Consider the following 23,426-nt stretch of genomic DNA (forward strand, 5'->3'; position numbering starts at 1 on the left):
AAAGAGGGCAACCCTGCCAGGTGCCCCTATCCAGAGTAAAATAATCTGAAATTAATCAATTTGTTTCTACCGCCGCTACCGTGTGTCTATAAAGTTACTTAATCCATCCAATAAAAGTATTCCCGAACCAATATATTTCCAAATTCTTAAAAAGATAATCTCAAAACCTTTTCGACGTCAAGTGAGATGGCAGTGACTGGAGTCTGATCATTCGCCACTGACCACATGATATTGATGAAAGCCTTATGTTATCAGAAGACCTGCAGCCCTGAATAAACCCCACCTGATCTATATGTATAAGAGATGTCATAACTTTACTTAATCTGTTAGCCACGATTTTTTACAATATTTTTACATCTAGCTGGATCAGGGAAATTGGACGTTAACTCTTACACTCGCTTGGATCTTTGTCCTTTTTAAGAATCAGACTGATCCGGGCTTGTGTCATGGTTGGCAGAAGCTTTCCATTCTTTAATGATTCCGCTTAAACTTCTAGCAAAAGTGGAGCCAGTTCTGTAGCATAAGATCTAAAAAATTCAGCAGCAAAGCCATCTGGCCCTGGAGCCTTGCCTGTAGGCAAGGCCTTAATTACCTCACCAAGCTCCTCCAAGTTTATCTCAGAATCAAGAATTGTTTTTTTGCTCAGTCATCAGTTTAGGGAGTTCTAATGGTTCCACAAAGTTTCTAATATCTTCATCAGTAGACGAAGATGTGGAACTATAAAGATCAAGATAGAATTCTTTAAAAGCATATTAATATCAATGGCCAAGGTAAATATTTTACCACCAGCAGATTTCACAGAGGGAATGGTAGAAAAAGATTCTCTCTGCTTGATATATCTAGCCAAAAGCTTCCCTGCTTTGTCCCCCGACTCAAAGTATGACTGTCTTGCCCTGAATAGGCAAAACTCCACCTTCCGTGACAAAATAGTATTATATCTGTATTTCAATCGGGTCAATTCTCTGAGGCCATTAGACAACATTCTGTGCTTCAGCTCTGCCTCGGCACTTTTAATATTCCCTTCCAACTCCACGAGTTCTCGTGCTTTGGATTTTTTGATGAAAGAGGCATACTATATGATCTGACCCCTAAGAACCTCCTTAAGTGCCTCCCAAGCCACGCCCACAGAGGATACTGAGGACCAGTTGGTCTCCATATAAACATTGATTTTAGCTTTTAACATTTGTTGGAATTCAGGATTTTGCAAAAGGGATACATTAAAGCACCAACTATATGATTTAATTTTCTCCGTATGTGGCAACACCTCTAAACTCACCAGGGCGTGATCTGAGACTAAGATGTTTCCAACTGAGCAATCAACAACAGATGAAATGAGGGACTTAGATATAAAAAAAAATCTATTCTAGAATAAATCTTATGGACTGATGAAAAGAATGTATAGTCCCTACCAGATGGGTTCAAAAGTCTCCAAATATCTGTAAGACCAGGATTTTTACACATCCTGAGACGTGTCAATGTTGCTCTAGGGGGCTTACACATTTTTGCTTCACTATGATCAAGGACTGAGTCCATCAATAGATTAAAGTCTCCTCCCAATATTATATCATGAGGGGTGCCAGCGGCTTGCAACATCCCTTCAAGATCTATAAAAAAGCCCTGATCATCAGCGTTAGGTGCGTAAATATTAGCCAGAATCAACCTTTGCCCCTGAATTTCTGCTAAAACAATAATGACTCTTCCAAATTTATCTTTAATCTGTTTAAGACATTTGAATTGTAGATGCTTACTAATCAGTGTAATGACTCCCCTGCTCTTACTTGAGCCAGCACTAAAGAAAACATGTCCACCCCATATCTTCCCAAATTTTTCAGCTTCTTGCAGGGAAAGATGCATTTCTTGAAGAAACACTATATCATATTTCTTATGCTTAAGAAGAGAAATAACCTTCCTTCTTTTTATGGGGTGCCCCAACCCATTCACATACCACGTGGGGAGAGACAATCCGCTTATATTAACATTTGACATTTTGACATATTCGAAAAAATAGATTGTGTGTCAAAAATACAATTATAAAGACCACATTCCACATTAGTGCAACAATCAAACCCCAAACTTCCCCCCGAACCAAACAAACAGAAAAAAGAAAAACGTGCACATTAACCCTGTGCACAACAGCGCCAAGTGGCATCCATCCCTCTAAAACAGTCCATGTACGCCTATGAGAGCCCCCGCGACAACTTTGCCGTTGGATTGCTCAAGTCCAGTGTATACAAATTTTATAAGACAGACTTACACAATAGAAGATAATCTATAAAACAAACTCCAGCCAATAGGCGGAATAAACATAAAGAACATGTAGGTTCATCCACATAATTGTCCCGAAGGTGTTGACCTCCACAAAACAAACTCCAGCCTCTAGCAAAAAAAAAATAAATAAAAAAAAATTAAAAAAGCCGCTCAGATTCCTCGGACAGTCAAACGAATGTTCAGTGAGCCGGCCCATTCAACTGCTATATGAGTGCAAAAAATGACCCAATCACTCCAATGTCCTGCAAGAAATACTCCACAAAACAATCTCCAAACAATAGGAGGCATAAGCACAAAGAACATGCAGATTCATCCACAAGACTATCCCGAAGGAGTGCTGCTACACAAAACAAATTCCAGCCGCTAGGCGGAACCAGCACAAAAAGAAACAAAAAAGGCGCTCAGCCTCCTCAGATAATCAAGTGGATGTTCAGTGAGTCGGTTCACTTGGCTGCAACATGAGAACCACAAAATAACTTACTCAGTTCATTGACTTTATGAAGGATATGGCTTGCTGGGGACATGTAATTACTTTACGACCATCCTTAGTATCTATTCTCAATTTGGCCTGGTACATCAGTGCAAAAGCATATTAATATCAATGGCCGAGTGCAAAAGTCTTCTGTTGATGTAAGAGTTTCTTGCATTCCTTGAATTGATCACGTTTCTCTCTTGTCGAATTCACAAAGTCTGGGAACAAGAAAATGCTGTGGTTCTTCCAAGAAAGCCTTTCTTTACTCCTCGCCTTGCGTAACACGAGATCTTTATCGGATGATCTCAGAAATTTGGCCAGAATTGATCGGGGCCTGTCTCCCTGTCTCCGGATCGCCGAGCCGGGACCCTGTGAGCTCGCTCAATTTCCAGTTTATGGCCTGTTATGTTGAGCAGACTCAGAAAGAGCCCATCCAGCAATTTAACCATATCTCAACCTTCTTCGTCTTCAGGAATTCCAACAATTCGGATATTATTCCGGCGGTTACGATTCTCCAAATCCTCCAACTTCTCCCAGACGTGCTCCAAATCCACCCTGGTCACTAGTGGATTAGCAGCTAATTCCCTCTCCGATGACTCCAGATAATCGATCTGTTTCTCGACATCCCCCACTCTTGTAACCACCTCAGTGAATTTCATCTCCATGGCCGTGATCGTTCGACGTATTGCTGCAAGATCCTCCAAGTCAGCAATGACCTTCGTCAGCATTGCCGACACATTCAACAATTGTCGCCGAATTTCCTTCACCTCTCCTGCCAAATTGACTCCCTGGCTCGAGGCCTCCGGAGGGGTGCCAGCTTGAGCATGTAAGTGTCTTTTAATGTCTCTAGAGCCCGAGGATTTTAAATTCTTTGACATATTGTCTTCCTAGAACATTTATGGATCAGGGTGTATTGAATCTCACCGGTATATGACACAAAAAGTATCAAAACTAGCAAAGTGCGCAGAGCTTGTCGTTCACATGTCCGAACCTTGCATGGCGTCACGTGACTCCCCCCTTTCTGTTTTATTAATTGTGCTGTCTTGCTTTTTTTTCTGTCGTTTTAACATATAGACCCAAATTGTTCTTGCGCTAATAAAACTGAAGAATTTAAAAAATATATATATTTTTAAGGGGACGTTCGGACCAAACACATTTTGACCACTGAGCTGCGTTTCTCTGTGATTATAGCGATTCATGGAAGAATGTTGCGTTTTTATAAACCAAAAGCCAAGTGGTTACCAAGTCTATCTAACCCTAACCCTAATTTAAATCTAGATTAATGACTGTAATGTAACAGAGTCTTTGCTTGAAGCCACAGTAACACACTACTGCCCACATATCTGGGTCACCACAGTGATCTACCCCTCTCTCTCTCTATCTCACACACACACACACACACACACACACACACACACACATACAGATTCTGTAGGTGTTTAGTGACGTCTCTTGAGGAAGACCCATATAGGGCATCTATACAGTAGATTGGAAGACACAAATTGTGTGTTGTGTGTGTGGAGTGTGGCTGTCTTTTAGCATTAACGTATGTGTGTGGGACATAATCAAAACAGGAAGCTGCTTGGATCAGCTTGATTAATGAACAGCTTCCAGATTATGTTTTTCCAGGCTGCCTCTAAAAATAAACTGTTCTTAACTTGTTATATTGCTTATATAAAGTTAAAAGGCAATAAGGGGAAACAATATGTAAACAATTTAAATGTAACTGGGTAAAGTAAAAAATAAACACATGTTAAAGGTGCATTCAGTACTTTGTTCCTCATTAAAAAAGTTTAACTCCTAAAGACATGAATTGCAATTGAGCAATATATGTAGGAAATCATGACCACACATTAAAATGAGGACACCAGTCATATCAGTAACCTTATCAAAGCTGTTTTATTCTACATGGAGAGAGTCCGCACATGGGGGCTGCCATGTTAAAATCACATGATCAGCCGAATACTACTCACTTAATCTCAGTAACCGTCCTGTATTTGACAGTTTCACTCATTCATTAAAGTAATCATGGCTGACTATGTATACTACATTTCTACAATGGCATCTGAAACAGAAAACTATTGATTTTAAATGATGATAACATGATAAATTAGAATTAGAGACGTAAAAATTGCACCACTATGAAAATCTTTAAAGTTAAGCGAAAACAAAAAACTTTGATTACAAATATCAATCCTGAACCCCGTTTCTCCAGTTTGGTTTTATTGGTAGGATGATTTCACAAAAACATGGGTCACATGACAAATGTGAGTTAAAAAAGACACAAGTAGTTGTAATATCATACAAGAGACTAGCTAACTAACATATCTGGTAAAAAAAACATTTACGAACTTTTGTCCGGGAAATCACGTCACAACAAATCAGTTAACGATTTACGACAGCAAGATACAATCTACACTTTTTATGTTGAGAATAAGGCTAGAGTTGCTGGTAACACAATGTACAAATACACAATACACTTTTGTCAAACACCTAAACTGACACAAAAACGTGTTTTCAAGGCAAAGCTAACTCTACATTTTCAGTATTATTCTATATGACGTACACAAAAGTTTATTGTAATTGACAAACTAATACGAACAGATGAATGTCATCATTTGACTACTTACGAGGAATGATACCTCCTTAAATTTGCAACAAATCTAAGGACTACAGAACCGTTTTCTATAAAAAATTTTGTTGTGCTTCTGTTGACTAACAAATAGTTATTAAATAAAAATAAAGACATGCAATCAAAAAATGACACAGACTATGTACAAAATTATGCACAGTAACAATTATGTTCTCAGACAATTTCTACGTGTATACTGACTGCAAGATATTCCTTTTTTTTTTCTAAAATTAAAAATAATTCTTAAAAATAAAATCAAAATAAATTGATCTCTAGGCATTTACAGTTCATAAGGCCACACTGTTTCAGTACTAGATATCCACTGAGCAAACAAACATTTTATTTTGAATAATTAACTGGTTTTATTAAGAGATTAAAGATGTTATCTGGAGTCCTCTGGCTCTGATTTGATCGTCTTCTTGTTCAAAAGGCAGGTCTCCTTGTGAGAGGACCCATTTTCTGTGGGAAAAAAGGCAGAATCTAATTTAATTAAGAATATAATTTATACTCGTTAGCTTGTTTACATCACACTTATGCATTCAAGATGGAATCGAACCCATGACACTGGTGTCGCAAGTGCCATGCTCTCCCAGCTGAGCTACAAAAGCTTACATAAAGTTAAAAGGCAATAATATACAGTATATTATATATAAACTAGATCAGTGGTTCCCAAACTTTTTACAGTGGCGTACCCCTCCAAACATTCAACATCCTTTCGTGTACCCCCTCTCTAAGGCATAGATAACATTCACACAATGTATTTTGAAAATATGTACACTATATGGCCAAAAGTTTATGGACACCATATGTGCTTGATGAACATTTGATTTCAAAACCTTAGGCATCAATTTCCCCCTTTGCTGTAATAACAGCTTCCACTCTTTTGGGAAGGCTTTCCACTATACTGTATGTAGTAACATGGCTGCAGGGATTTGCTCTCATTCAGACACAAGGCTATCAGTGAGGTCAGGAACTGTTGGTCGATGGGGCCTGACTTACAGTTGTTGTTCCAGTTCACCCCAAAAGTGATCAGTGGGGTTCAGGTCTGGGCTTTGTGCAGGCCAGTCAATTTCTTCCATGTCAGACACAGTAAACCATTTCTTTATGGACCTCACTTTGTTCACAGGGACATTGTCATGCTGGAACAGAAAAGGGCTATCCCCAAACAGTTGCCACAAATTTGGAAGCACACAAAGCCCAAGCCATTACATAAAGAAAGATTTTCCATTACTGGATTTAATGGAGTAACCAAATTCGTTAATTAGAAGGGGGTGTCCACAAACTTTTGGCCATATAGTGTATATTTAACACAATTATCTTTGTAAAACAACTCCCTTATATTAAACATGTTATAGTTGTACATGTCTGTGCATTATATTAATCATATACATACTGAATAAATGGTTTACCGATTGAGATGGGTATGCTAGATATGATATAACTGCATAACTTGAAAACTCCCCCATCATTGCATCGTGGTATGCAAGAATAGCGTTCTGTGCCTGGAATTGCGCATCATTGCAAGTATGGCATTGCCGGCCGGCTTCGAGCATTGCCGGTAAGTATCTGTGCAATTGCGCGGTCAGCTCAAGGTGCTTTTTTATGTCACATCTGACACTGTTAGCAAGGTTGAGCTCATTTGCTGAAAAAACATCATGCAACAATGTAAAAACAGGTCTCTAGCGTGCAAGCAAATGTGAGTGAAAATTACTGCGTGTGAATGTGGAAAATTATTTGGCCGCACCGGATGTCTGACAACTGTCATCAAAGCTTATGAAATTATACCATCAGAATCAAAACTCCCTATGCATCTAACCTTAAATACAAAAGATGTTTTAAACTGTGAAAAAAACAAACAAACAAACAAACAGACAAATAAAAATTGTGGACGACTGACGTGCGAGTCTGGCAAAACAGTGAAGTATCAATTTTACTTGCTATCACTAAGCTACGTCACCTAGAAGTGTGCTGGGCTGCTGAAAAAGATACTTGTGTGACGCACGATGCATGATTAGATGCTTTTTTAACCGCAAAATATAGGGTTATTTCATTGCATATTTATCTGACCTTTATGACACAACCATTTTTTTTCTACACTAAAGTGCACACAAAAGTATTTTTGCCAGTGAGAAATACATGAACTGGGTTTGAATGTTATTTTAGACTGTGATAAAATGAAAAGAACGGTAAATCTTAAAAAATAATTATTCGCGTACCCCCATTGTCACCTCACGTACCCCCAGTTTGGAAAACACTGAACTAGATGATAAAGTTCATATACAAACGTTGTGTTTGGCTTGAAAATGTTCAGATCATGTAAAAAGTTTCATTTGCCAGATGTTACTAGCATGAAGCTAGGCTTTCCTAGCATGTTTTAGCACTTAGCTAGGCATATTTGCTTGTTGCTAGGTGTTGTTAGCATGTCTTTGCACTTAGTTAGGCATTTCTAACATGTTTAAGTATGTTGTTAGTATGTTGCTAACATGTTTTAGCACTTAGCTAGGCATTGCTAACATTGCTAGCATGTTTTAGCACTTATCTAGGCATTGCTAGCATGTTTTAGCATGTTGTTAGCATGTTACTAGCATGTTTTAGCACTTAGCTACACATTGCTAGCATGTTGTTAGCATGTTGCTAGCATGTTTTAGCACTAATAATAATGTATTTTTCAAGCCAACCTAATAATATCTGTGAGAAGTTCTTAAAATGCATGAAAAAAACCTGCCCAAAATGTGTGTTAAAAATAATTCCTGAATGCTGAATCCAGTTTGCTTTTATTTGTATATACTATGAATACTTTCTATTATTTTATAAATAACTTTAAACTTAATATGTATACATATTCTGTAAGTATTCTGCTGCTTTTAACAAGGGTTGCATAGAGTAAAAGTGCAAAACCTGCCTTCAAATGGTAAAATCCAACTGCATCCTCAACTCATATCTTTATAACACTCTTACAGTTTCAGCAATCTGGAATTTTCAACATTTAAGCCATTTCCAGTAAATATATCATAGATGCTTGTGCCAAATTAAAGATGGTACTTTTTAGTGTTTCAGAAGTTACCAAATAGACAGTTAAGATGGGAAGACAGATGCATTAAGCATATTTTTCAGATATTCAAATCAGTTGCGTTCAAAAGATCAGTAAATGACAGTGATTGACATCAGGTTCCGCCCACAGTGTGGCGGTAGAAAAAAACCCAAACGTCAAAAAGACATGTGAATCCTCACCTACACTTAGTGTGCTATTGCAGTGTGGACAGGCAGGTAGGAGTATCAGAGGGAAAGTGCTACCTTCAGAGGGGACATTTGCATGCAAGAGATTGCATATATTACAAAAAGTTCTATGAATACTGATAGGAGCATTACTTTGACACATCAGGGTTTAAAGGAGCAGTGTAGGTGCCAATATGCCAAGATGATACTAACATAAACTGGTGCCAATCCAGGTGAAATACAGGGCCTTTTTTGATATCATAGCAAAGCTTTTTGGACTAAACATTATGCATATAATCAAAGGCAGCATTGCGTATATCCTTTGTGGATATGGCAATTATTCCCAGTTAGGCAATTATATTTAATTCAGTCTAATTCAAAATGGACTAGTTTCCTGTGTATTTGTATGCTTATTAGAGTATTGCATAGTTAGCTTAGCAGCATCCTAATATGAAACTATGTTTCGATCTAATTGTGATCACTAACCTGTTGTCCCTGCCTTTTTCTCCTCTGAAGTCTGATGATTATGATGTCGTTCCTCTGTGGTTTGTTTGTGATGTCGTTTCAGCTCATTGGCCAGCTGTCTGCCCAGCGGAACATCAGTCAGACGCAAGTTTAGGGGTCTTTCGCCTGCATTTAAGAACAAGCATAACATAAGCACATGAATCCTCAATAACTGATACAACCACATATTTAAGCAGTGGCGAATTCTCAGGGCCAGCAAAGCCTTCTCTGCTGGCCAAACATGCCAAATAAATAAATATTTTTCATTCTTTCATTCTCAGTCACCTTTTTGCCTATGTGTTTTTAATCGCTTACCACTCTTAATGAATCTACAAACAAATAGAGAAAAATTAAAAGTTTATCCAGTCAGAATTTATTCCTTGATGCTTACAAGCGAAGCGTGACAGCTGTTTCACAAATCGCTTGCCTGAAGCAGCGCGTGAGTCTGAGCTCCAACCCCATCAGGCCTTTAGAATTTCCACAGAATCCCTCAACAGTGCGAATGAATGAGCAACTATTGTCAGATTGTCAGATTCATCAGCCAATCAGATTGATCTATTTGTTCTTGGTGGGTGTGATCTTTAGGATATGTCCTGGTTGAGGCCTTCTAGCTAGCCTTGAGTGACGCAAACACGCTTTAAGTGATGTACGTAATTTGAAAGCGAAGAGCGCGATATCTTGCTGAGGAGTCGGCTGTCATCACTGCCACTATCGCCATTGAGAAAGACGTCCTTATGGATTTAAAAACACGAGATGTTCTGCATGACCGTGTGATTGCTTAATTTATTAAAAAGGAAAGGAGGACTGATTTTCACTTCAAGTAAATTGGTAAGTGCTTTTTGCATTGTTATAGCAACATCAGGAGTTTTCTAAGTGTAAATTAGGCTGCTTGAGCATTCAGTGTCAGATCAAGTGCTGCGTTCCATTCAACTCAGATAGTCGGATTTTACAACTTTAGGAAAAGTGCAGTGGAATGCATCTTGAAGTCAGGATTACAACTTGTAGGCTTGTGCAGAAATTCTCAAATCCGATTTCGCTGAGATGCAGGGGCATGATGTCACACAAACATGTCGACACTCAGGGAGATATACAAAGTAAGTGATAAACATTCGCTTTATTAAGTAATATCGATAAATGAGTTTGTTTCCACATTACATGATATTAAGGCTTGTTTAACAAACGCCTGCAGAAACAGGTGTATAAAACATTATAATCTCTTTGATAATCGTACACCTGTAGCACAAATGCTAGCACTGCAGCATTGTTTATCAGTTGGGTTGCTAGGAGACATCTCTAATGATAGTCAAACCTCTTCTAAATTAACGGGAGCGTTGCAGTTTTGTTTCCTTAGACGTCATCTTCCGAATATCGGGGAATGGAATGCATTTATGGTCGGAGATATCAAGTAGGAATATCCCACATCCAACTTGAATGTAACGCAGCATAACCGTGTACCCTGACGAAACGAAATTTATTGCAAGCAAAATTAAAATCGCAAATATTATTAGATAAATTTTTCCAAGTATTATAGACATCCTTGGTAGATTCATCTGAAAAATTATGATTTTTGAATGTCTGTTCGACAGACGTACATTTCACTAACAGTCATGCTGCACTTAAAATTATGCTTGCTTGAGCATTAAATGTCGTTTCAAGTTCTGGCTTTTGTGCGTGGATGTGTTTTTGTCGATTGGTATTATTTGTTAGCTGCGACATAATGTATTATGCCCAAAGGCATAGGGTGTCCTATTCATTGTGAAACCGTGTTTTCTTAATGGCATGAATCACACTGAAGGCCTAGACTTTAAATGCACGGCCCACCACTGCATTTAAGTAACATTAAGCAACAAAGGACAGAGAGAGAGAGTTGCATAATGTACCAGAGACATGTGTAAGGCTGCTATTGCAATGCCGAGCAGTGGGAGCAAGGTATTTCAGAGCTGCAGATGGAATCTGCCAGTCCAGGGACTTCAGTCTCTCCTGCACTGCAGCATCTCGCAAGAGTTCCACCTGCTTGGCCAACAGAGAGTCCAGCTGCACCTACACACACATAAGTACACACATATGCAACAAGTTATAGAAATTTTTGTCTCTTTTCAGATAAAGGTGAAAATGAGACATGTACAAGCAACTAAATGGCAAACAAACGTTCAAACAAACATTCCCAATAAACGCTGTTACTAAATATTCAAACAAACATTTTATACAAACATTCAAAGAAACATTCTAAAAAGAGTTTAAACATTCAAACAAACAAACATTACAAACAAATTCTGTTTCTAAATGTTCAAACAAACATTCTAACAAATGTTCAAACATTTCAAACAAACGTTTTATACAAACGTTCAAAGAAACATTCCAACAAGCTTTCAAACAAACATTCCAAACTAACGTCGCTTCTAAATGATCAAACAAAGTTTTATACAAAGTTCAAAGAAACATTCTAAAAAGCATTCAAACAAACATTCCTGACATTATAACAAACATTCAAACTACTGTTGAAACATTTCAAACATTCTATCAAATGTTCAAACAAACATTTCAAACAAACCCTGCTTCTAAAATTTCAAATAAATGCTTTAAACAAAGTTCAAAGAAACATTACAAGCGTTCAAACAAACATTCCTAACATTCTAACAAACATTCAAAGAAAAATTCAAACAAATGTTGAAACATTTCAAACATTCTATCAAATGTTCAAACAAACATTGCAAACAAACCCTGCTTCTAAAATTTCAAACAAACGTTTTAAACAAAGTTCAAAGAAATATTATAAGCGTTCAAACAAACATTCCAAACAAACGTTATTTCTAAATGTTTAAAGAAATGTTCAAACAAACATTCAAACATGTTTAAACAAATATTCCAAACAAACACTGATTCTAAACATTCAAACAAGCATTGTAACAAATGCTGAAACATTTAGTTTAGATGTTTCTAAATGTTCAAACTTCCAAACAAACCCAGTTTCTAAATGTTCAAACAAACATTAAAATAAATGCTGAAACATTTCAAACATTCCAACATGTTCAAACAAACATTTCAAACAAACCCTGCTTCTAAAAGTTCAAACAAAAATGTTAAACAAAGTTCAAACAAACATTCCAAACAAACGCTATTTCTACATGTTCAAACAAACTTTCTAACAAACATTCCAAAAAAGCACTGTTTCTAAATGTTTAAACAAATGTTCAAACAAACATTCTAACAAATGTTTAAACAAACATTCCAAACACTGATTCTAAACATTCAAACAAGCATTGTAACAAACATTCAAGCAAACATAAAAAGACGATGTTTCTAAACATTCAAACATTCAAATAAAAACCTTCTACCATTCAAACATTCAAAACACTGTTTACAAATGCTAAAACAAATCATTTTCAAACAAATGTTCAAACACATGTCAATTTCATACACCTTCCAAACAAGCGTTCAAACTAATATCATTTTCAAACATCATTCAAACAAAACGTTCAAACAACCACTGTGTTCAAACATTGTTAAAACTTTCATAATAAAAACATAATTAGAAAACATGACTTGCAACATATAGACTTCTTGCAGACTTAAACTACCTGTAGATTGTGTCTGATTGTCTCCTCTCCTTTAGATTTGGCGATTGCAAGCTGCTCTCTTACGGCTTCCTGCCGCGTATGAAGAACGTGTAAGGCCTCCTGTAGATCATAGACACCATCCTAAGAGAGAGAGAGAGAGAGAGATAGATGAGCTCATGGGAAAGTCTCATTAACATTAGCTGAGACAGAAGTTAGAGAGGGAGTGTAACATTTCGATGATGGCTTTATATATTTGCATCTCTGGTGCAAACATGACATTTTCACAAATGGAGAAAGCTGTTAGTACAAACTGAGTCATTACCTCAGAGAGCCTGCAGAGGAAAATCAAAGCTTGCTTGCAGCACGTAACACTTTTGGACTAATTGAACAAACAAAATAATGAAGGGACTAAAAAGGGCCATATTGTGAACTTCCCTGAAGTCCTCTAATAATTCAAGTCAATGTGTTGATGTTATTATGGTCTTGGATGAATACATTCCTGAAACATCAAGGTTTAAATGCACTTTTTTGTTATTTCGAAAAATAACAAAATGTAAGAACTTTGCACTGCAGTAAGGATGTAAACAATTCTTTGCAATGGCAACCTTCCTTTTTTTCTCGTTTTAATCACAGCAAATCAGCCATTTTCACTCTTGAACTAATTTTCACCCTTGTGTCGCCCCTTGACAACCTCTGCATTTTCCTCTGAGGTCATCAGGTTTGTATGTGTGTGTGTGTGTGTGTGTGTGTCCACGTATGACGTTAGACTCTGGCAGAGACAGCCACAGCCATGCGTGGTTAATTCTGTATTCACCCACAGGATGATGTCAATTATGTGTTTGAGTCCGCTGTGTACTTCTCCGCCTATGCGAAGTCATGTTGATTTTGCATTTGTGCGTATGTACTAAGCTTTTCTTTATCCAGAGAACCCCACAAAACAACTTCCGTTAATAACCAAGCAAACATTTTATCACACAGAGTCGTGATTTGTCGTCTAGAGACTTTGCATCAGTATTGTTGACTCAGAGCCCCATAGAGACAAGAAAACAGCGATATCGTTTACTTTTTGATGTTCACCTAGAGGCGCAGACCGATGCTCATGGGAAAAGCTGTGTGTGAGCAACATTTCGGAGTGAATCATGACAGTAATTACTCTCCTAAGATTATTAACAGAGCAATTGCACACAAACAGCACTGATTCAGACGCGATGGGAAGGGGGTTTGTAAAAAATAACAAGAGTGCAAAACTAATAAAGAGTTCCTGAGAAACCACCTGGAGCTAAAAATGATTAGAAAGCTGATGCACGCTGTCTCATGCGAATAAAGCAATTTGTCGCAGCTTGATTTATGAAAGTGAACTGAATTTAAATAGCTTGTTTAAACTTACTTCAGATTTGATTCTCTTGGGAGATGGCTCATCCTCATCGCCGCAGTGGGACCTAAAAAACATGTGTTTTCCACTTATTTGAAAAAATTTGGCTGTAGCAAATAGATTTCAGATGCTGAACTGTATCAACAGATGGTCATTAAGTTCTTGAGAATACAAATGTCTAAAGAACTAATACTAAAGTACTTCCTAAATACTAATAAACTAATTTAACACTTGTTATTTTCTGCCAAATCAAACCAATTAAAGACAACATGGAAATTAAAATTGATCCACTTTACTTTCTTAATACACGTTCCATATTGTGAACCTTTCGTCAGTGCGTGTTAAATATCTTCGTAATCTTTCATTAAAATGTAATAACTTGCTCCGGAAGTACAATGGGTTCAAGTTTCATGTTGACTTTAACGTCTTGCGTTGTACCTGCTGCTCCTGCGGGTGTATTTGTAGGTGACCTCGCGTGAAATTTGCCTGGCCAATGAGAAAAGTTCATCTCTTCGGGTCAGCAGTGATAAGTCTTTCATGCACAGCTGAGCAGAAGCCTCATTCACTGTTAGCTACAAAAATCAAAATAAGCAATAAATTACTATTATGTTTGTCATTCAGCTCATAAGCATTGTACTAATTAGATATCACAAGAGCTAAGTAATATTTAACATGTAATGTGATAGTAAAAACTCATTTTAAAAGTATTTGCAGAGATAATTAACAGCATCTGTGTTAATTGTCGATTGGGTCATCGACAAAGAAGGTTGTCCAAAATGATAAAAATGAGAAATCTTTTTCAAATCTAGTTTAAAACACACATGACAAGTTTGTAATAATGTAATCTTTGTGTCCATTGTGTTTTTTTTTAAATATTAATAATAATAATAATAATAACAAAATTTATAGCATTTTCTACAAAAAAATACATAAAAATATTTAATGACTCAAAAATGTCATATGGTGTAACCATCAAGTAAATGGTATTAAAAAACTTTCCTTGCACCTTGAATACATGAGTACTTAATCATTAATTACAAAAAAGTTTTCAAACACATTTTTCAAGGTAAAAAATATTTTTAACAAATATCATGAATTTTTGAGACAAGAATATCAAGACTTTTTCCTAGGGTTGCACCACATGACCTCAACAAAATGTGCCTTTTTATAAAAATGTCAAACTATTGGATATTTTTTTTAAACTACGTCTTGAGCATCTAAAGGGGTCTTCTCTATTTTATGGTTTTTGTCAACATAAACAACAAAATGGCTATTTACATGTTGGCTACACCTCCTGACTTTGATTTGGCGGACAAAAGTTTTTCAAATTTTAATACAATTTTAAAGAAATAATAATAAATGATTATTCTGCACTACTCATGACAACATTTATTTTTTCAAGAATTTCAGCTTTTAATGAGACTTTGATTTTTTCTGTCTTTGGACGGCTACACCACATGACATTTTTTACTTTAAATAATATATTTTAAAATGAAAATTATAAAAAAATATAAAATAAATAATAATTATAATAAAAAAATAAAAATAAAATATATATATATATATATATATATATATATATATATATATATATATATATATATATATTTTTTTTTTAATAGATCTAAAAAAATAAAAATAAAAAAAAGAGCGTCACATCATTGATAACCACAGAAAATAATTTTGACTCATCCCTAAATTTGTGAAAACAAACATATGAGTCAAAAAACATTTCTGTGGGAATCGACAAAATAAAACAGATGCTGTTGACAGTGTTTCAAACTTTCTAGAATAATATCTGATATCTAATACTGGTTGACCGATATGAGCTTTTTAATGGCTGACCAATACTGACATCTCAGCAGGGTCGCAGATGGCCGAAATATAGCTGATATATTTAATATACAATTTATTAATTGCAAATAAGATGTATACTAAAAATCTTTTGAAAGGGTAAATGCAAACTATCCATTGACAAGTCTGTTGGTAGAATGCCGATGCCGATAATCTTGTCAAATATCGGTCAATGAATCGCCCTGGTCATCATATTGATCTATCACCTATTAATATTTAAGCTTACAAAAACAAACCAAATGCCAACCTCGTGCATCGTAAGCTGCCGTCCGTCTCTCCTCTTCGAATCAAACCGGCCATAGATGGCGCTGTACTTCCGAATCTCCACCTCCTTCTGCGGGTCGTCTTCGTTCATCTCGCAGATGTGCCCGATCATCTTGCTTAGTTTCTTATTGGCACGGACTTGTTCTCTGATTTCTGTGGGGTCACTCTTGGGCAATGTTTGGGCGATTCTCTCCACACATTCTGTTACGCACTGGACAGCGGCCAAATCGAGAATATCAAGTGCATCTTGAGAAGAACAAGGAGAACAGGCTCCTGATGGTGATAAGCTATGCTCGCTTTCGCTACCCCAGAAACGACTCTCATTAGCCCCCTGTAATGGCGAACACCCAGGCGTCCCATCCCTGCTTAGATCCAGTCTTCCTGGACTGGGACTTGTGGGTAATAACGCCCTGGGAACCATGAGCTGGTTCTGTTGCCCGTTATTGTGAACCCCCGGTGAGCCTTCGGGAAGCTTGTAAACCGGTATACTGCAAACGGGGAGTGACGTCAATGGTTGGTTGAAGAGGGAAGGGTTGGTGACCCAATCGCGAAGAGCTTTCTGTAGTCGTCGTACATGGAGGGGTTTGGTTGCCATTCCGACGAGGGCCATAATCTCGAGGAATTCTTCCTCTCCAGCCTCACAGAGTTGTTGCACATCATCGCCGCCCTGCTGGATGAAGGCTTCATAGTAGCAAAGCAGATTTGCCCTTTGTAGGATTCTGTGTAGTTGCAGTTCTCCCAAAGAACGTGGCAACAGTAGTGACATGGCTACAAACATGCAAACACAACATCAAAATAAGAAGAAAATATAACATACTCCTTTCAAACTAGTCTTGCTATCTAAAACGTTTCAAGAGGAATTGTGCTATTTGTGGGCCACAAGTGGACAAAACGAAATTGCAAAAATTGTTTCTGAACAGGTTTCCCAAACACTCCCCCAACTTTAATTTTTCGAGCAAACAGACACTCCTGAGTCTGACTCAAACTCACACCATTGGTTAAGCAAGACGTTGACACGTCGGATCACGCAAACAAACCTACTTTAAGAACGCGCATGCAGATGCTAGCGGTTGGCAAACATGCGGTCCGGTTGAACATGCTTAACATGCGTTCTTGCAACGGTAACAAACCTCAGTACTCAATGGGGCAATAGAGTTCCCTTCAAAAGTCTATGCCATTAAATTGGATTTATTATTATTTAGGTAAGTTGCTAAATATCTCTTCAAACTGTTGCTCCGCCATGACAGTAGTTGATTTGAAAGAGAAAACTCACCATAGAAGCGGATATTTCATGCTAATGTCCGACATAGCGCCTCTTGTGGCAACGTTGAGAATGCAACGCGTACTTGCGTTGCGCTATAAATTGCGGTCTGACACATTTTGGAACGAAACTATGCACAAAATTAAGCTAGAAATGTCGGCATTCACGTACTTGCATAGAGTGTTTCAGCCTTTGGCGTCACGCGAAATTGTGTAAATAATGACTGTTTTCAAAAAGGTTTCCCCAACACTCGGACTAACAGGCAGCCCTGCGTTAAACTCTTGCCATTGGTTGAGCCAATGTTGCTGTGTCAGGCTGTTCAAACAAACATTTTCTGGGGGAATCAACCTAGGAATGGCGTAATAGTAGTTGTCCCTGCATATTAAGCTTGGACTGAAGAAAGTATTTTAACATCGAAAACATTACAAACGTTGGGAAAAATAAGCACTTCACCATAAAGTTGTGATTTAACAAATGTTTTCATTCAAAGTGACTTGGAATTAGGCTTTATGGATTACAGTTCGCACAGTTCGAACCTACGATGTCTTAATTTTAGACTAGATGTTTAACCACCACACCACACCACCACTTTTACAATGCAACTGCAGGCTGTCACATATAAATCTATAGTCTTGGAAAAACAGCAATGCATTAATACTTTTCATACAGGCATAGACAGGCACCAACCTGCCAACTCACCTGAGAAGATCTCAAACTATTGCTTCACATGCTTTGGCAACCACTAATATGTCATTGCATGCAAATAACTCATATTTAGACTATATTACAACTAATCAGCTCAATTATGTATGCTTTAACAGTCCACCCTCCCCCTTTGTGTGGTAATAAATGCAATGTTTATTATTGCTTGTTTTTTTTTTTTTTTTGTGGGTGTGTTTTTTTTTTACGTACCTCTCTTCCGAAGCTGCTGCGCGCGACTACTCCCAGTGCTCGCCGTTGTCTCGGGACTGCGCTGCTCCTCTCGCGCTGGAGAGAAAGTCCGGTGAGCGCTCATCTCTGCTGTCTCTCTCTCTCTATCGCTCTCTCTGCTCTTCTGCTGGGATATTCCGATGTAAACTGCATTGCTATCTTACTCCCACGCGCCGGCTTGACGCAAATCCTTGTGTGGGAGGCTCTGCGCGCGTGGGACGGAATACCGAGAGAGAAAGCGCGCACGCGGGCGGTGATGATGCTGCTGCTGATCGGGGGGACCTGAACTGTCACACGGATATGAAATACAAACATTCATGACATATTGAGGAATATGAATCGGTTATTCGGTGCTTTTTTCTAGACGTGAAACGAATCAACATTGATGTTGGTTAAATATGACCAGGACATTTTCTTGACAGGTTTCGCGACAGTCACCCTAATGCATTGCATTGTGCCATCTCAAACATTTCCTGTCAGAAATGACTGACTATCCATAAAATATTCAGTTGACTACATATTAGTACTCAGTATTTGCCTGTGCAATTAAAGGGACAGTTCACGTAAAATGAAAAGTCTCTCATTATTTACTCACCCTTATGCCATCCCAGATGTGTATGTCTTTCCTTTGCTGAACACAAATGAAGATTTTTAGAAGAATATTTAAGCTATGCTGGTCCATACAATGCAAGTGAATGGTGGCCAGACCTTTGAAGCTCCAAAAATCACATAAAATCAGCATAAAAGTAATTCATATGACTCCAGTGGTTAAATCCATGTCTTCAGAAGAGATATGATAAGTGTAGGGGAGAAACAGATCAATATTTAAGTCCTTTTTTTACTATTAATTCTCCTCCCTGCCCAGTAGGTGGCGATATGCAGGAAGAATGCGAATCGCCAAAAATGAAAGAAGTAGTACATAATTCATCTGCATTATTTGAGGCACACTTATGGGTAATATTTAGGTAGATTGGTAAATATTTCTGACATTAATGAGTGTCAAAAGGGGGGCCAATTTACCTGAACTCACCATAATTTCAAAAATAACATGGGCACAGGTGTAAAGTAGGACCAAGTTTTGTTTCATTCTGGTTTTCAAAAATTAATTTGCTGTCATGCTGCAGATCAAGGCCTTCTAAGACATTTCTGCATCTTACAGACAGTGTGGACTTCAAGTGTATGATAATGATGACAATTGTTCTCATCCCCAGACACTAAATGCCACAGGATGTTCACTCACCCACTCATCATCTCTTGGTGACAAAATCCCACCACCAAAGCTCCAGCCCACCAAAGCAACAAATGTACATTCAAAGTGGCCAGTAAAATCATTTTTGAGCCACTTTTTTTGCAGTATGCATTTGCTTTTATTTTCCCACACTGACCCAGTTAATGCAAAAACGATCTTGCCTCTCAGCAAACTTTAGGCACTTTATCGAGCACAGTAACTTACCTTTAAAGGAATATTCCGGGTTCAATACAAGTTAAGCTCAATCGACAGCATTTGTGACAAAGTTAAATACCAAAAAAATAATAAAAAAAATACTTCCGACTCTTCCCTCCTTTTCTTTAAAAAAGATAAAATGGAGGTTACAGCGAGGAACTTACAATGGAAGTCAATGGGGCCAACTTTTGGAGGGTTTAAAGGCAGAAATGTGATGCTTATAATTTTATAAACACACTTCCATGAATTCTTATGTTAAAACTTGTGTATTATTTGAGATGTAAGTTATTTGTTTTAGGGTTTAATGGTTTACAGTGTTGTCATCATGGCAAAGAAGCTGTAATTGTATATAGCATTACAAAAAAGTTAGTAAGCGTTTTATCACACTCAAATCATGTCACATGCTGTTTACATCTTGTTGCTATACTTCTGAAACAGTATTTTAACGTTTACAGATTGGCCCCATTGACCTCCATTGTAAGTGCCTCGCTGTAACCGAGATTTAATGTCCAATTCCCAGTGTGCTCTAAGTCCTCGTGGTGGCGTAGTGACCCACCTCAATCCGGAGGATGAATCTCAGTTGCCTCCGCATCTGAGACAGTCAATCCACGCATCTTATCATGTGACTTGTTGAGCGCATTACCACGGAGACATAGCACGTGTGGAGGCTTCACGCCATCCACCGTGGCATCCACGCACAACTCACCACGTACCCCACCGAGAGCGAGAACCACACATTATAGCGACCACGAGGAGGTTACCCCATGTGACTCTACCCTCCCTAGCAACTGGGCCAATTTGGTTGCTTAGGAGACCTGGCTGGAGTCACTCAGCATGCCCTGGATTCGAACTCGCGACTCCAGGGGTGGTAGTCAGCATCAGTACTCGCTGAGCTACCCAGGCCCCGAGATTTGTGCTTTTTTTAAAGAAAAGGAGGAACAAGTCGAAATAATTTTTTTGATAATCAAGATTATGCCGCAAATGTTGTCGATCGAGCTTAACTTGTATTGAACCCGGAAAATGAAGCCTTTTCTTTTTTCTTTTTCCATACTATCCTTGATAATGCACAAGCTATTTTCCCATCTGATTATTATAGCAGTAAAACAATGCATACCTTCACAATTAAACATAATCATGTACCTAACAGGCTGGATCTTTAGAGAAAGGGGCGAATTAACAACCTCCCATCTGCTGAGCATCTTGAGCTATTTTGGGAAGGGCACAGCGAACAGCCCCTGAGAGGAAGTGCGTGGTCGTTGCTGTCATCCCCCCTCTTTTATGTTGGTCTATTCCTCTAAACCAAAGCTTTTCCAAGTGTATTTCATGACAAAATGACAAGTGACGGCACCTTGCCAGCGATAACGCATCCTTTTACTGGAATTTCATAACTCGTATCTCTGACTCTTGAGGGAATTTGCTTATTTTCATTGTGCCATGAATCACAATCTCTACATTTTGAAATCTGAATTTGAAAAATGTAAAAAAAATGTAAAAAAAATAAGGAAACATTATAATGTAAAATGAAGAAGAAATATGTGAGATTCTGGTGTCAGAAGTTTTTAGGGGAGGGGGTGGGGGCACAAGGAAAATTTAGGGGGCCAATGCCCCCCTAGACCCCCCCCCCTTAGACCTGTCCATGCTACATATATCTGTTTACATACCTGTTTATATATACAGTGTATACATATCATTTTTGCCACAGTATGCTTGATTTTGTTCCTACAGTATAATATCTGGGAACAGTTGACCTCTAACATAAACAAAAGAGGGGGAATGTAAAAAATCTGAGCCTATATGAGTCAAGCGTGTCTTACTACTTAAATACTCCCACACACACTTGGCCACCCACGTGCACACACACACACACACGCACGCACATATACATAGGCCCTTTGTGACATGCAAACACATCTTGTGTTATGTGTTATGTGTGTGTGTAAAGGGGCCCCCTGCTTAGAGTTGGTGTTGTCATTACAGGGTTGGTCTGTTGACAGGGTGCGCGTGGGTTGGCGGTTTTTAATGGTTAAGCTGACAGTTACTTAGAAAAACCTCTTCCTTCTTTAGCATGCAACTTCACACTCATAATCAGGATTAATTCAGTAATGTTTGCTTGAACACCTAGAAGACAGCTCTGTCTATAATGCTTTGATAAACTAGTGTGAGAGACAAAACCAGTTAAAAAAGTAGGAGGTTTTACATTGTCCATTGCCAGACAAATACAAAAAAATGATCATTTAAAATCAGCTGTGCTATATTATGAATGTTGTCACAGTAAGCTTATATTTCAACAATATTTTATGTCCATTTATTTGTTTAGCTGGCAAGTAGTCTTGTAACAAGCGGGATAATCAGCAGTCAGACAGCCATTTTCGCAGTATAAACACCTTACAGAACTCTGGGATTCAGCTGTTTCTGGAGACTCTGCAGTCTCTTTCTTCTCATATTAATTTCCGTGATTTCAACTCAAATCAATATTTTATATCAGTTTAATTATTTATTTGTAAGTTGCCATGTAATAAGTAGCATAATGCACAGTCAGTCGGTCATTATCACAAAATAATCCTGTTGGGGTTTATTTTGCGATAATAATCAGCTGAATGTAGATTATTTCTTATGTAGTACATCACTGCTTTTATAAAACTGTACGTAATGAATATGCTTAACACACTGAAAAAAAAGAATTTGGTTAACTTACTAGCTAGCAGCTAACACATTAGCATAATGTTATACAATATTTTTGTGCTGTATAACATGTATAGTGCTACTGAGATTTTATAGATCCCCAAGCAGTCATTATACCGATGATCCCTCAGTATTTTGTTGACACATTTACATTTATTGGCACATTTACGCCACTGGAATTTTTTATTTGTTTTTTATAATTATGAGAAACAAATTCATAATTTTAAATAAAAAGTCAAAATAATGAGATAAAAAGTAATAATTATGATATAAAATGTGACAATTATAACGTCAAAATTATGAGATAAAAAAGTAATAGTTAGGATATAATAAAAGCCATAATTACGAGATAAAAAGAGTCAAATTATGATATAAAAGTCAGAATTATGAAATAATACATTTCTAAATTATAAGATAAAAAAAGTCAGAATTATGATAAAGTAAAAGTCATAAATATGAGATAAAAAGTCAAAATTATGATATAATAAAAAGTAAAAATTATAAGAATTTATAAGAATATATTTATAAGAATTATCTCAAAATTTTGACTTACCAAAGCACAATTTATTTATGTGGCAGAAATGGGCTTGCATAGTATTTGCTTCATGAGAAAAGTAATTCACATCAACTTCCCACTGGTAACGTTTCCATCCTCAGCTTAATCATTAGTTCCACTCTGCTCCACAATTTCAACATGACAGAACATTAAACATTAACAACCCTTCTACTTGTTTCATTTTGATAATAGAAATACATTAAAATAACACTTCCAATACATTTCCATGCAAAGCATGTTGGGAACTGGAAATCCCCTGCCCGGTTTCGGCAAAACACTGATGCAACAAATATTATTCACATAGTCCTAACACAATTGGATTAAGTGAACATAGAGGGTTGTACACTATGAAATTAAGACCAAATGCTTAAGAATTGTGTTGCGTTAGCAAGCAGTAAAAATCATGTTGAGTGA

General features: G+C 37.4%; 1 protein-coding gene across 2 annotated transcripts; it reads right to left on the reverse strand.

The window, feature by feature from the left end:
• Positions 1-4,942: 4,942 nt before the first annotated feature.
• nab1a (NGFI-A binding protein 1a (EGR1 binding protein 1)) lies at positions 4,943-23,105 on the reverse strand. 2 transcript variants are annotated; one of them, XM_051694159.1, is made up of 9 exons: positions 23,010-23,105; positions 18,313-18,617; positions 16,123-16,907; positions 14,460-14,593; positions 14,037-14,088; positions 12,671-12,790; positions 10,973-11,132; positions 9,075-9,218; positions 4,943-5,831 (listed from the first exon to the last, which is right to left on the reverse strand). In XM_051694159.1, the coding sequence occupies exons 2-9, from the start codon at positions 18,413-18,415 to the stop codon at positions 5,755-5,757; spliced, it is 1,575 nt and encodes a 524-aa protein (XP_051550119.1). In that variant the 5' UTR covers positions 18,416-18,617; positions 23,010-23,105; the 3' UTR covers positions 4,943-5,754. The 2 variants fall into 2 exon arrangements, with proteins under 2 accessions (XP_051550119.1, XP_051550118.1); XM_051694158.1 differs by lacking the exon at positions 23,010-23,105 and having other exon boundaries at positions 18,313-19,733.
• Positions 23,106-23,426: the final 321 nt, after the last annotated feature.

Source organism: Myxocyprinus asiaticus, chromosome 49, assembly GCF_019703515.2.
Source record: "Myxocyprinus asiaticus isolate MX2 ecotype Aquarium Trade chromosome 49, UBuf_Myxa_2, whole genome shotgun sequence".
NCBI lineage: Eukaryota > Metazoa > Chordata > Actinopteri > Cypriniformes > Catostomidae > Myxocyprinus > Myxocyprinus asiaticus.